The 14432-nt window shown below is 29.8% G+C and overlaps 1 protein-coding gene across 1 annotated transcript; it reads left to right on the top strand.

Moving 5' to 3' along the window:
* Positions 1-59: 59 nt before the first annotated feature.
* On the top strand, positions 60-13556 carry LOC130442115 (cleavage and polyadenylation specificity factor subunit 1). The gene is made up of 20 exons (XM_056776156.1): positions 60-370; positions 458-672; positions 1624-1940; positions 2169-2419; positions 2499-2680; positions 2817-3063; positions 3530-3837; positions 4242-4553; positions 4710-5063; positions 5765-6098; positions 6366-6529; positions 6853-7067; positions 7170-7389; positions 7652-7804; positions 9530-9706; positions 10721-10853; positions 10909-11049; positions 11536-11665; positions 13279-13384; positions 13442-13556. Exons 1-20 carry the CDS (start codon positions 199-201, stop codon positions 13520-13522), a joined length of 4212 nt encoding a protein of 1403 aa, XP_056632134.1. The 5' UTR covers positions 60-198; the 3' UTR covers positions 13523-13556.
* The last annotated feature ends 876 nt before the right edge of the window (positions 13557-14432 follow it).

A 14432-nucleotide genomic window follows, 5' to 3' on the forward strand; every position in this document is an offset into this window, starting at 1 on the left:
GAAAGAATGGAAACTAAATATTTTATCAAATTTTTTATTTACTGTGGATGATTTTTGTCATGTATGGGGTCACTCACCAGAAAAAAATTAGTCTCTAAATAAGAAGAAAGAGGTTATGTTGTTGTTTACAGCTTACATATTTTTCACTTATTTATTTCATTTGTAGTTCTAATGTATTTTAATCATTAATTAAAAAATATGTTTTCCATTTGCCGACAAAGTCATCCAGCTACTGGAGTGGAACACGCAATATCCTGCTATTTTTTTAATAAAGTTGAAAAATGTTTGGTAACAGCGGGAACGAATATACTAAAAGTTTATAGACTGGTTCCAGATGTGGACGCACGATCCAGATCAGAAAGATATTCTGGTAATATATCATAATACAGATTCTAGTTTATTAAAATGAGTCAAATCATTATACTTGCAACAAAAAAATTATATATTTTATTTCTAGAATTTCATCCGCCAAAATCAAAATTAGAATGTATGGCACAATACACTCTATTTGGAAATATTATGTCTATACAAAATGTGTCTCTAGCGAGTTTTCAAAGAGATGCACTTCTACTTGGTTTTTCGGATGCAAAATTATCTGTCGTGGAATATGATCCTGAAAATCATGATTTGAGAACTTTAAGCTTACATTATTTTGAAGAGGAAGATATGAAAGTAGGCTTTATTTATGTTACTTATCTATTCAATTGTAGTTATGTGTAGAAATTGGGTGAATTTAAAATTTATTCGAATTTGCCAATAAAATGCTAACTTTAAATAGGTTAGTTGTACAATAAATGTCTTATTTTTCTTGATATAATAAATAACTCATCTTAATAATGAGACCTAGAATAATTCAATTCCATATATTCACCATTAAAGTTTATGTATGCCAGAATTTCTAGAAATGATGGTGTTAATTTAACCTGAATGTCTAAGAATGTGGTTTCTTTAATTTTGTCAACTACTTAAAGTACGGCTATAAATGTAAGTACTGTACCTTCTACTAAATTATTTTAAACAAATTTCTCTGGATACAGCTGCAACAAGTGGCAGGTTAACCCTCCTCAAATTGTACACCACAATCATCTGCTTCTGCTATATTCCTTTCGTTGTAGCCAGCGTTAAATTAAGAAGTAGTGAGGCTTGGGGCTAAAATCGAACCGAACCCACTTGAGGAAATCAATATCAGCTCAAACTATATAAATTTTAAATTAAATATGAATTATAAGTAAAAATGTCACTATTAATTGGATTTTAAATAACCTATATTTCATTTAAATTTCTGAACAATTTATAGAAAAAATGCAAATTTCGCTACAGATCCAATGTTGCTTTTAAAATTAATGATCAAATTAGTAATTTTGCGGGACCCCTACCTTCTAAGGGCCTGCGGCTTCAGCTACCTCTAGACCCTCCCTAAACCCCACGCTAGCTGCAGCTGAAAACATAATTCATCAAGGTGTGTGGTACCTATATTTCCCATGAGATTACATCAAATAATTTCAAAGTACTAGACACAAATAGTTCTTAAATTTTTAATTAAAACACACTGTGATTCAGTAATATTTTTACTTAATTCACAGTTAAAATATTTACTATTTCAAAATTTATTTCTTGATATAGGATGGTTGGACACACCATCATCATGTTCCATTAATAAGAGTAGATCCTGAAAATAGATGTGCTGTAATGACTGTATTTGGTAGAAAATTAGTAGTCTTACCATTCCGGCGTGAAACTTCCATAGATGATAATGATGGAGATGTTAAACCAATGTCTTCTAACTCTAGTGTTGCCAAAGCACCAATATTAGCTTCTTATATGATTGTATTGAAAGATTTCATTGAAAAAATTGATAATATAATTGATATACAATTTCTTCACGGTTATTATGAGCCTACATTACTGATTTTATACGAGCCTTTGAAAACTTTCTCTGGGTAAGTTATGTGATAAAAGTTATGTTCTTTAAAATGTATAATTGATAATCCATAGAGAAATTGCATATTGTTATATAAAAACTAATTTGAGGAAATTTAACAGTTTATTTTGATAAATTTGATAATTAATCATTTTTCAATTTTATTTTAAAAAAATAAAATATTTTGAATTTCTTTTCTACCTAAATAACAATAGTAAACTTAGATTTCATTTATTATTTATTTCAGGCGAGTTGCTGTAAGATCAGATACTTGTGCAATGTCTGCAATTTCTTTAAACTTGCAGCAAAGGGTTCACCCCATTATATGGAGTGTTGCTAATTTACCATTTGATTGTGTCAAGGCTGTTCCCATTAAAAGACCCATTGGTGGAACCCTCATTCTAGCTGTTAATTCACTGATATATTTGAATCAGAGTATTCCACCATATGGTGTATCACTCAATAGCATAGCAGAAACATCTTCAAATTTCCCTCTAAGTAAGCTTTCTTATAACAAACTATACTACTGTATTCTTTAATGTGGTATCAACAAATATAAAATTCATTCATTTTTTAGAACCACAAGAAGATTTGAAAATAACATTAGACTGTGTTCAAGTTGCTTTTTTGGAAGAAGACACTTTGGTTTTATCTTTAAAAGGAGGGGAATTATATGTTTTAACTCTTTTAGCTGATAGTATGAGATATATTAGAAGCTTTCATTTTGAAAAAGCTGCTGCCAGTGTCCTTACTACATGTGTAAGTATTTAAAAAATGTAAAAACGATCCTACCCTCTATAATTTTAAACATACATAAATAATGTGACCCATTTTATAGTGAGTTCTAGGCTAATATGTTGCTTATTAATTTTGTGTGGGTTTTTGTTTTATTTAGATATCTGTATGTGAGAATAATTTTCTATTCTTGGGCTCTCGATTGGGCAATTCTCTGTTATTGAGATTCACAGAACAGGCGAATGAAGTAATAACTTTAGATGATAATGACGAACCGAGAGCAAAAAGAAATCGTAATGAGAGAGCTGACAAAATGTTGGATACTCTCACAGATTGTATGGCTAGTGATGTTTTGGACATCCGAGACCCTGAAGAGTTGGAAGTATATGGCACTCAAAAACAAGCTGGTTAGTAACAAATATTGTTCATATTTGAATTATAACTCATTCTGTAATCAAATGAATCTATAACAATTTTTATTTGAACTGAATAATATGCTCTCTATAATGGTAGGTATTATCACATATTATAAAACATCAGCATATTGCTCTGACTGTTAATGATAAACTCAAATCTCTTTGAAATATAACAAGACAGTGCTTCATGAGGCAGTCCTATTTTATAAATATTCTTTAAAGATAGTTTATGATAATTATTCAATATTCTAAAACTGGTTACATACTATGAAAGTTAATTAAATGGATATATAATCAATCCATATTAATACATAAATTTTCTCTTGTTCTGTTCACTCATAGTATTTTTCACACATCTTCACTGCTAATATCAGGTGAATCGTGACAATGATTATTTGTTTTGTTGTAAACATTATTTGGAGTGCAATGTCACTTTAATATTTTTTTACTTCTTTAGGTATCCAAATAACGAGTTATGTGTTTGAAGTATGTGATAGTTTACTAAATATAGGCCCTTGTGGAAATATTTCTATTGGAGAACCAGCATTTTTAAGTGAAGAATTTAATAATAATGTGGATATGAATATAGAGTTGGTAACTACAGCCGGATATGGAAAAAATGGTGCACTCTGCGTATTACAAAAAAACATTCGGCCTCAGATTGTCACTACTTTTACCTTACCGGGATGTTCCAATATGTGGACAGTTAAAAGTGGCGACGATCAGCATGCATTTTTAATTTTGAGTCAAGAAGATGGTACTATGGTAAGTTTTTCAATTCCATTGAACACAAAAACATTGTTTGTTTTTATTAACATTTTATCTAATTGTGACAACTTAATATCAAATTGGAGGAAATAAATTTTCTAGACCAAAATGAATTAGTTGCCTCAAACTTCCCAGTGTGAGACAATTCATACATATCAAACAAGTCAGAATATGTTGAAATGTTGATTTTCCCACATTTCAAATAGACTTATGATATTTTCCCTTAAAATAACAAATTCTTCTGGAAGCAATATATTTATTTTGTAAACCATTTAAAATTTTGTGTTTATCAAGAACAGCATTATCTTGAAAAACTATCAATAAATTCGAAGAAAATTATAGTAGGTTATAATAATAATTGCTATACTTTTTTCAATTTCAATTCAATTTACCATTTTCAGATACTGCAAACAGGTCAAGAAATTAACGAAATTGATAATACTGGCTTTGCAACTAATGGACCTACAGTATACACTGGTAATTTGGGGAATAATAAATACATAGTACAAGTCACTACAGTATCTGTAAGGTTGTTACAAGGTGCTAATCAGTTACAACATGTACCTATGGATCTTGGTTCGCCTATTGTACATGTTTCTAGTGCCGACCCGTATATTTCACTAATGACAGCTGATGGACAAGTTATTACCTTGATGTTAAGGGAAACTAAAGGTACTGCGAAGCTGGTGGTTAGTAAATCAACACTATCAAACGTAAGTATTAGACAATATATTGAGAGCAATTATAGAAAGAAACTTCATGGCTGCTATGATTTTAATTTTTTCTCCTATCACTCCTTTACTCTCTGTTGGGCTTATGTTTTCTTTTATAGAATAAGTATTTAAATAACTAGTTCATATTTTATTCAGAATCCTCCTGTATCTACAATATGTATGTACAAGGATACATCCGGGTTATTCACAAGCAAAATACCTGAAGAATTTACTCATATACCAGCCCATGTTATTAAAGAACATGAAACAAAACCAGAAGTGGAGAATGAAGATGATCTGCTTTATGGTGAAGGTGATTTCAAGATGCCTTCTTTAAGTGCTCCAGCTCCTAAACAGAAAGTATACCATAATTGGTGGAAGAAATATTTAACACCAAATAAATCTACGTATTGGTTATTTGTTGTTAGAGATAATTCTAATTTAGAAATATATTCCATACCAGACTTTAAGCTTAGTTTCTTTGTTACGAATCTTTGCTTTGGGTATAAGGTAAGTTGAATTTGCTATTAATGGGTGGGGATGGGCATTGGCATCTACATAGATGGGCACACAGATTTAAAGATCATAGAAAGAGTTTTTTTTAATACTTCCAGGTATATTATTGACGTAGTACCACAAGTTGTTTCTATGTTTTATTCCTTTCTTTGTGTGATAATACTTGACTACATATCGCAAGAAGGGTCCTAAATTACCTTCAAAAGATCTAGCTAATATATTATTGTTAAATTTTTTCCTAATACCAATAGCTGCAGAGAAAAACATAAACACCATATTTCATCCTTTTTTAATAAACTGAGTGGAGAATAGTAAAGATGTGAAATGTAATATGATTAATAATAAATGCTGAAAAGTGAAGATTGCTAATTTCACCCCTGTATAATGTGAGTAATATTGAAGAAATACCCGTAGTTAGTCCTCTGCGAATGCGCGAAAATTACAGAATTTCAAGTTTCTAACTTACTGAAATTTTAGAAAAAATAAAAACTCAATTATAGTCATCAATTTTTAAGGATGATATCCCGGAAAGGGGTGGATTGAGGAAATTTTGTTTTAGGAAAGACCTATATTAATTTAATATGAGCAATCACTTCCTTTCCCATTCCCAAATTCAATAAACTTATGAATCGCGTTCGGACACATTTTTATGTGAAATTTGAATTTATTTTGTACTGATATACATTTTCTTTAAGGTGTTGGTAGATAGTTTGGAATCAGTTAATGCATTCAGTACTCCATCACCAAATGATAATCAGTTCCAAGAACGGTATCCTGTTAAAGAATTATTGATGTTAGGCTTGGGAAACAATGGTATGAAACCATTGTTATTGATTCGACTCCAGCGAGATTTGTATATATATGAAGTATATAGATTTCATAGGGGAAATCTTAAGCTGAGGTTCAAAAAATTGAAACACAGCATATTTTACAGTCCCAACGTAGATACTACAATTGAAACTGAGAATTCTGATTATTTCACTCTACAAGAAAAAATTATTAGATTAAGATATTTTGATAACATTGCTGGTAAGTAAATCCTTTTTTTTAATTTTTGGATACTCTGTTGATGTAAAATAATTTTACACAAAATATATAGTCATGATGAAAAGTCAAATATATTAAAATGGTAGTTAAAGCAAATATGAAAGAGTTCATGTATTTTCTTTTCCTTCTGCTCAAGTTAGTTATTTAATGCCAAATAAAATGTAAAATGTCTATATATCCTATTATGACAAAAAAATATGTTTTGATAATTTTTTTAAAACTGTATTATTTTCCCTCATTTGTTTTTAGGTTATAATGGGGTCTTTATCTGTGGTTCCAACCCTTATTGGTTATTCATTACTGGAAGAGGTGAGTTAAGAACTCATCCCATGGTAATTGATGGAGAAATTTTTAGTTTCGCTCCATTTAATAATGTTAATTGCCCCCAAGGTTTTCTATATTTCAACAAGAAGGTATGTTGAAGCAATAACTTTTTTCTAATTTATTTATCATTTAAATAAAATTCACAAATAATTTTAGAATAAAATTGTCTTCATTGCATTCACTGAAATATGAGGTCTACTATTTACAATTTTTTCATACCTTTTTTGGATCACTAAATTATAGTCTCTTTTTATCTCATCCTTCTTTTGCTTCATTTTCAAAAATGCATGAAAATGGACTGAATTTTGTCAGGATAAATTTAAATATCTAACAATCTACTTTTGAAATTTAAATAGTATTTTCGAAGTTTTTTACTTACATACAAGTTTAAATAAAATTCTATCTTTTTCAGTCAGAGCTTAGAATTGGAGTTTTACCAACCCATTTGAGCTACGATTCTCCATGGCCAGTGAGAAAAGTACCCCTAAGGTGTACCCCTCATTTTATATCATATCATTTGGAATCTAAGACTTATTGTTTAGTAACAAGTGTTTCAGAACCTTCTAATCAGTATTATAAGTTTAATGGTGAAGATAAGGAACTTTCTGTAGAAGATAAAGGAGACAGGTAAATAATTGCACGAAATTGCTGATAATGCAAAAAAATAAATTTATTGAACTCGACATAATAGTTATTATTTTTTATAATCATTTATCAATATTATTTTAGGTTTCCGTATCCAGCTCAGGAGCTATTTAGCATATGCCTTTTTTCTCCAGTTTCCTGGGATATCATTCCAAATACAAAATTAGATCTAGATGAATGGGAACATGTGAATTGTTTGAAAAATGTTGCTTTAGCTTACGAAGGTACCAGATCCGGTCTTAAAGGATACATTGCAGTTGGAACAAATTATAATTATGGAGAAGATATTACATCTAGAGGAAGGGTTAGAAATTTGTGAATCAATAAGATTGTCTCCAGTGGGCACATTTGTTTTGAGCTTTTTGTATATTGCAATTTAGTGAATGGTCATAATTAACCATTTCTTGAATAATATCTAATATTTACTTTCTTTTTAAAGATATATATAGAAAATATATTTTGGATGCAATATATATATAAGCAATAATGTATGCATATGATATACTGTATGCTTAATATCAATATTTAGCACAGTGTGTATATGAAATATAAATTTCCTCTTTTAGATTCTAATTTATGATATTATCGAAGTAGTACCAGAACCAGGTCAGCCATTAACCAAAAATAAATTTAAGGAAATTTATGCTAAGGACCAAAAAGGACCTGTAACGGCTCTATCTCAAGTAAAAGGTTTCCTTGTTTCAGCAGTGGGGCAGAAGGTATATTTCTTTACCATGATATCCTTACAATATAGGCGCTAATATTTTGCTATAAATGCCATAAAATCCATAATACAAAGCAAATATGTGTTCTCACCAATTGTTCCTATTAACAATATAATGACAAATTAATATTTACTTAATTATGACAGAGGAAACCACAAATTAAATCCTTTTATTATTGGAAAAGCTGAACAACCACGCACACTGCTTTAAAAATGTGACTGAATTTACCACAGAATACACGTCGGATCCAAAGACTTGGATTAATGGTGAGGCCTTTGATGAATGGCCTCAAAATCTCAACAAATAAATGAAAAAAAATTCTCGTCTCTATCGATAATTGCCCAACACATGGTAATATTAGGAAGCTGAGTAACATTAAAGTACAAGTACAAATATAACTGCCAAACTACAACCAATTTATCAGGACATCATACGAGGCTTGAAAGTCAATTATAGAAAAGAGGTAGTTCAACAGTTCCTTAGGAATATGGAAAACTGCTTACCAACAAACATCAATATCTTGGATGTCATATGGATGACAACAAAAGCATGGAATTAGGTACATTTTCTAATTGCTTCAAGAAGACGATTTACCGTTCCCATTCAAGAGAACAATGCAGATCAGACTTCTATACAAACCAGCGACAGTTTAGAGAGTTGAAAAAAAGTAACATAAGTACTCAACTTACCGAAATATGCAAAATTTGAAGATTTCGTTAATTTTGATGATGTAATCGTGAGTGGTTAATGTAACTTCATTGAAATCATTAGCTCTGTAACTTCAGTTTCAAACGAAATTTCGAATGTGGACGATGATGGAGAGAAAGAAGACTGTGAATTGCCTGTCCCAACTTCAAAAGAGGTTGTGATGTGCTTAAACTTTTATCATAATCAATATCACAACACATAAGCAGACTGCTATCACTGACTTTTTTTCTAGTAGGAAACTGGTGGAAAGCAGCCAACATATTAATGATACCAACGAAACTTAAAATGGAGACTGAAAAATTCAGAGATAGATATGATTTAAAATTTTATAAGCATTCATTATTCTGTCCTTTTTACATTTTGATAATGAGATTAAATTTTTATGGGTCATTGTTTAAATATTGTTTCAACATTTTCTCATCTTCTTACAAGTCTTTGGTAATTATGGGAGGAAGGGAGTTTTATTTTATTTTCTTTACATTTTATAATGCAGAATAAGTAGGTCATCGACCAAAATTGACCACCCGTTGCCTTTGAATCTCGATATAACGAACCTCGCTATAACGTAATCCTCGATATAACGAATTTTTTATTCAGTCCCTTGAGATTTGTTGTATCGAGGTTTGACTGTACTTACATCCATATTGCTTTCATTATCTTTCATTCATCTCAATTCCTTCGCAATTAAAAGTGGCGAATAGAATTAGTAGTTTAACATGTATTCATTTTATAGATTTTCCATATTTTTAAAATTTGATCTCAAGTATATCCTTAATCCTTAATAATTTTCATTGACTATCTGTTTATATATTTGTGAGAAATAAATGTAATGATTATTATTATTATATACATGGAACCTCAAATTTGTGCTGTGAGTTATAAAATGACAGGCAATACATCTTTTGATTTGAAATTGATCATTGACACCTAAATTTGATAAAAACTATAATGATAATAAAATAACGAATGTACTACCTTAGCCAAGAATGTACTTTTTTTACTTTGTTTTAGATATACATTTGGCAATTAAAAGATAACGATTTAATTGGAGTAGCTTTCATTGATACCCAAGTTTATACACACCAGATACTTACCATAAAAAGTCTGCTTTTAGTTGGCGATGTTTACAAATCAATATCGTTACTACGTTTCCAAGAAGAATATAGAACTTTGTCTCTAGTATCTAGGGTAACTATCTATAATAATTACTAGTCTATATAGAGATTATAGAGCATAAAATAGGGCTTCTAGATACTATATATTATGGATTCTTGTGGTACTTGGATAGATAGATTCAATTAGAGGTCAAGTTAACTGCAACTGTTTTATTGTGCGCTCTTATCAGGTGCTGCAATCGACATTGACAACTCGCTTTCCAGTTCCAGAATTTTAATAAAATCCAGTAACCGTGCTGATTTCAAGAATTTATGTTCCTAGTGGTTTCATCTCCAAAGCATTTTTTTGGTTATGGTAACCTAGAAATAAATTAACTCAAGTTTCATTCTGCTCCCCAATCTGTTTTTATCGCACCTAATCCTATAAGTTGGTCCCTGAAAGTTGTAACGAATTCAGTGAGGCATGTAATTTATTTTTGCAGAATTCTAAATGATTGATCTACCATTGAATGGAACTTTTATGAGTTCGCTTCTTATTCTGAAACTCTTCCTTCTAGAGGTATTTTTCTACACTACACAAAGGCTCTGTGTCAATAAAAGGTGTAAGTTCTCCTTTCCTGATAAGTTTATGGGCTCTTCGTTTCCTTTGATTATTGTAAGATCAAGAACCCAGGCTTAAGACTTTGTTAAGTTTTATTTGGCATTCCCGTGTCAGCTTTTATTTGAAGCTCCGATATAAAAATGAATGAGTGTAGCATGAAAATTTGTTCCACCTTTCTTAAACACAATAGAACGTAACTTTAGGACCATATGAAATTTTTTTTGTCAAACCTACTTTTCTCAATCTCTAGTTGAATATAATGGTAAACTAAAATCCAATAATTTTTCTCAAATTTTATTTTCATTCCAAGTTCCTAAAATAAATTATATTTCATATATCACATATGTAAGTAAAAATGTCATAGTGATCCTTATTGACAATCTCGATGAAAATAGTGTTTAATTCAATTACAATAGTTATGATAAACAATTTCTGAATCTGTTAAAAATAAGAACATCTAAAAACCACCTCATATGCTCCTTTTAGGATTTTAAGCCTTCTGAAGTATATGCCATAGAGTACATGATAGATAATTCAAGTTTAGGATTCCTAGTTTCAGATAGAGAAAAAAATTTAGTAATGTATATGTACCAACCAGAAGCAAGGGAATCCTTAGGAGGTAAATATTTTAAATAATCGAGGTCAAAACGTGTAATATTATTTTAATATTTTAGGTCAAAGGTTATTGAGAAAAGCTGATTTTCACCTAGGACAAGCAGTTAATACATTCTTTAAAATTAGGTGCAAGTTAGGTGAATTAGGAGAAGACAAAAAACATTTTTCTGGAGCTGATCGAAGGTTCATTACAATGTTTGGTAAGTTGAATAACTGAATCAGTTTATTTAATGAAGTATATTCTCTATAAATCATTGTTTGGAATACCTTGGAGACAATTATAAGATAAATTTTATTTCCAACACTCACGTTAATTGAAGCTACTTAAACAGAGTATAGTCTCATTTTTTCTTCAGATTATGTGAGAGAACTCAATATATTTTATCTTATCCAGTCTATAATAAAATAAAGTTTTATTCCTTTTGTTTCTTTTGGTTTCTTATTCTGGACGTTATAACAATATTTAGCTTTTTAATTTACAACAAATTTAACCCCGAAAGCTGATATTTAACGTTAATTAATTGCTGATGACTTCATAGTTCATTTTGCTACTCCAGTCAACCTGTTTTTCCTAATTTAAAACACCAATGTCCGCCTGAATGTATAAATGTTTATTTGATTTATATGTTAAAAAGGTTATGACAGTGATATTTTATTATTAATCCATTGTTGTATATTCTTTTTAGCTACTTTGGATGGTGGTTTGGGATATATAATGCCGGTACCAGAGAAAACGTATCGTAGACTTCTCATGTTACAGAATGTACTGGTATCTCAAGGAGCTCATATTGCTGGTTTAAACCCTAAAGCTTTCAGGTAATTACATTTTCATATAGAATTAAATATTCACACAATGTGACTTAGAATAAAGGATTTCTTATCGAAAAATTAACTTTATTTCAATCCAAATCTTGAAAAACACAATAAAGATGTAGACTAAATTTACTATTAGAGTCATACAAAAATAAGACGAAATTAATCGATAAATGGTTCTATGGATTAATAAGGATTTAATTTACAGTTATTTTTTATCATCTGACTAGCAATATTCCAAATTTTGGTTTTTAATAATAAGAATTCAAGTACGTAGTTGTTTATAACTGAAAAATTGTATAAAATTTATAATATAATTTCTTATTTCTGAGACCTTTCCGCATAATTATTTTCTTTCAATGCAGTTTTTGCTTTTTGAATAGTGGAGCATCTAAATTCAGGATCTGATAGTTGGAAAGATCTATCAGCCAAACTTATTATCACTGAATTTTTTTATGACATGGATGACATGAATTGAAGTTCAAATATCTTGAGGACCAAGTTGGTTTCATATACTATTCTGTTCTTATGTTATTGTTAATCTTATATAATGTGACATCAAGGAAATTGATTTTATTATTTTGTTCAATTTCGATTGTGATTTGAAGTTTTTTATGTTAAGAATTGAATTTTTTATGTATGTTTTTAATTTGATTTTTGGTACGGCAGTAATGCAATCATCTACATATCGGAAAAAGAATGGCATATTTATATCGAGTTTACTTAGGACAGTTTCCTTAAGATCTTCGATTACTAAATGTGCTATAACACTTGAAATGGAAGCTCCCCATAGCACAACCATCAATTTGTTTGTATATTTCATTTTCATATTTGATTTGTTGTAAGAGTGAATTCTATAGCTTTTATAAATTCGTTTCGAGGTATTTCTGTATATTCTTCAATTTTTCCCTATTTTTTTTTAATTAATATATATTTCACAATGGTAATAATACAATATTTGTATATAAAGAAACCACATCTAACGGAATAAATACATATTCGTTAGGAATTTTTATACTTTTAATTTTTTCTTTGAAATCCCATGTGTTTTTGATATAGTACTCCTATTTGTTTTGGTATAAAATTTTTTCAAAAAATTATATAATGAGGTAAGATAAATGTAATGTGACTAAAATCAGGATATAACAGACGTTTCAGAACTACATGTGATACCATTAGGTATATAAAAGGACTCTTATTAATGCATGATAATGCACGCCTTACTTGGCTAGAGTAAAAGGTTACCCAGGAAGTAAAAATTTCAACTCTAGTTTGATCCTCAGGAAGTCCCTTCGAGATTATATGGGTTGTAGGGTTGAATCCTTACTGTTTGTAGATAATATTATGAAGCAGAAATCAGAGCCCAGAGTCAATAAACAGTACTAAATTGAGCTTTAATAGTGTAATGTAATTTTTTTCTCAAATTTGAATCAAAAAAATATTTTATATTTGATACATGTACATTCATTGATAAGAAACTTCAAAAATATATTCGGACTATTCCAAAACAATTCTTTTGGTCCAATGGCGTCAATTTTTACAATTGCATATGAGAATGATTGTGTTTTTAAGTTTTGTTTTGCTTTCAAAATAAAATACCATAAAACTTCCTATAGGACTTACAAAAGTTGGAGGAAACTGCAATATAATCCTGCAAGATCTGTAATTGATGGAGATTTAGTCTGGAATTTCCTTAATTTGTCAATTACTGAAAAATTAGAGGTAAATCCAATCTGTTTCTGAACGATTAAAAATAATTCATCAAATTTTTTGTTATAGGTGTCTAAAAAGATCGGTACTAAAGTCGAGGAATTAGTGGAAGACCTTACGGATATACATAAACTTACAAATCATTTTTAATTTGTAGAATTTGTACATTACATATTTGAAGTTATTGGTGTAATTTTATTACAGATAGATCAGAGCAGTAAACTGAAATTTAAAACAAATATATTTTCTATCTGTTCATCATTTAGTTGAAGCTAACATTTTTTGTCAGTATTTCTCAGGTAGTCGTCAATCATCGATATAACACTCCCAATATATCATGAAAGCAATAATTTTTTCATTATTTAGTTATGCTTTATTTTTTTAGTATATTAATGTGGCGACCATTTCAAGTATTAGTAGTAAACACAGATCTTCATTTGGGGCTGATATTTTAAATTTTAATACTCATATGTTAGAAATGCAACTTGAAAATTTAAAAAAATTCTTACGAGAATAACATTGCAAATATGAGACTATGCTAAATACAAGATATATGAACAGACTTTTTGTAGATAATTTGAAACTGAAATTTTTGAAATTTGAAATAATAACAAAATGCGTGTTTTCTAACAGGTTAAGGGCGTTCTGCTACCTACTCAGAACTGCAATCATACCTAATTTCCACGGATGGCAATTAGTTAAGTCCTCTACAACAGTGTATCAAAACAACAATCAAGAGAATAAAGTTAAACTAAATTTTAATTTGTCCTGTTGTGAAAGTAATAGGACTCATTTTTTTACATAAAGTGCAGTGGCAAACAGTGAATTTTAAAGAAAAAGTGGCAATTAATGATAGGAGCATGAAAATTGGTATGTTGGGCAGTGATGCCAAAAGAAAATTTTAGAGATCGGGATCTCCTCGAAATTCGCCATAGGAGGGCCGATTTTTGAGGTTCCACCCTCCCGTGAATAAGTGCGGTGTGCAAATTTGACATATTTAGGGTCGATTTTACATATTTTGAACATGTCATTACTTTCAAGATCCGACCTCGAGAAGTGC

Source organism: Diorhabda sublineata, chromosome 3, assembly GCF_026230105.1.
Source record: "Diorhabda sublineata isolate icDioSubl1.1 chromosome 3, icDioSubl1.1, whole genome shotgun sequence".
Taxonomy (NCBI): domain Eukaryota; kingdom Metazoa; phylum Arthropoda; class Insecta; order Coleoptera; family Chrysomelidae; genus Diorhabda; species Diorhabda sublineata.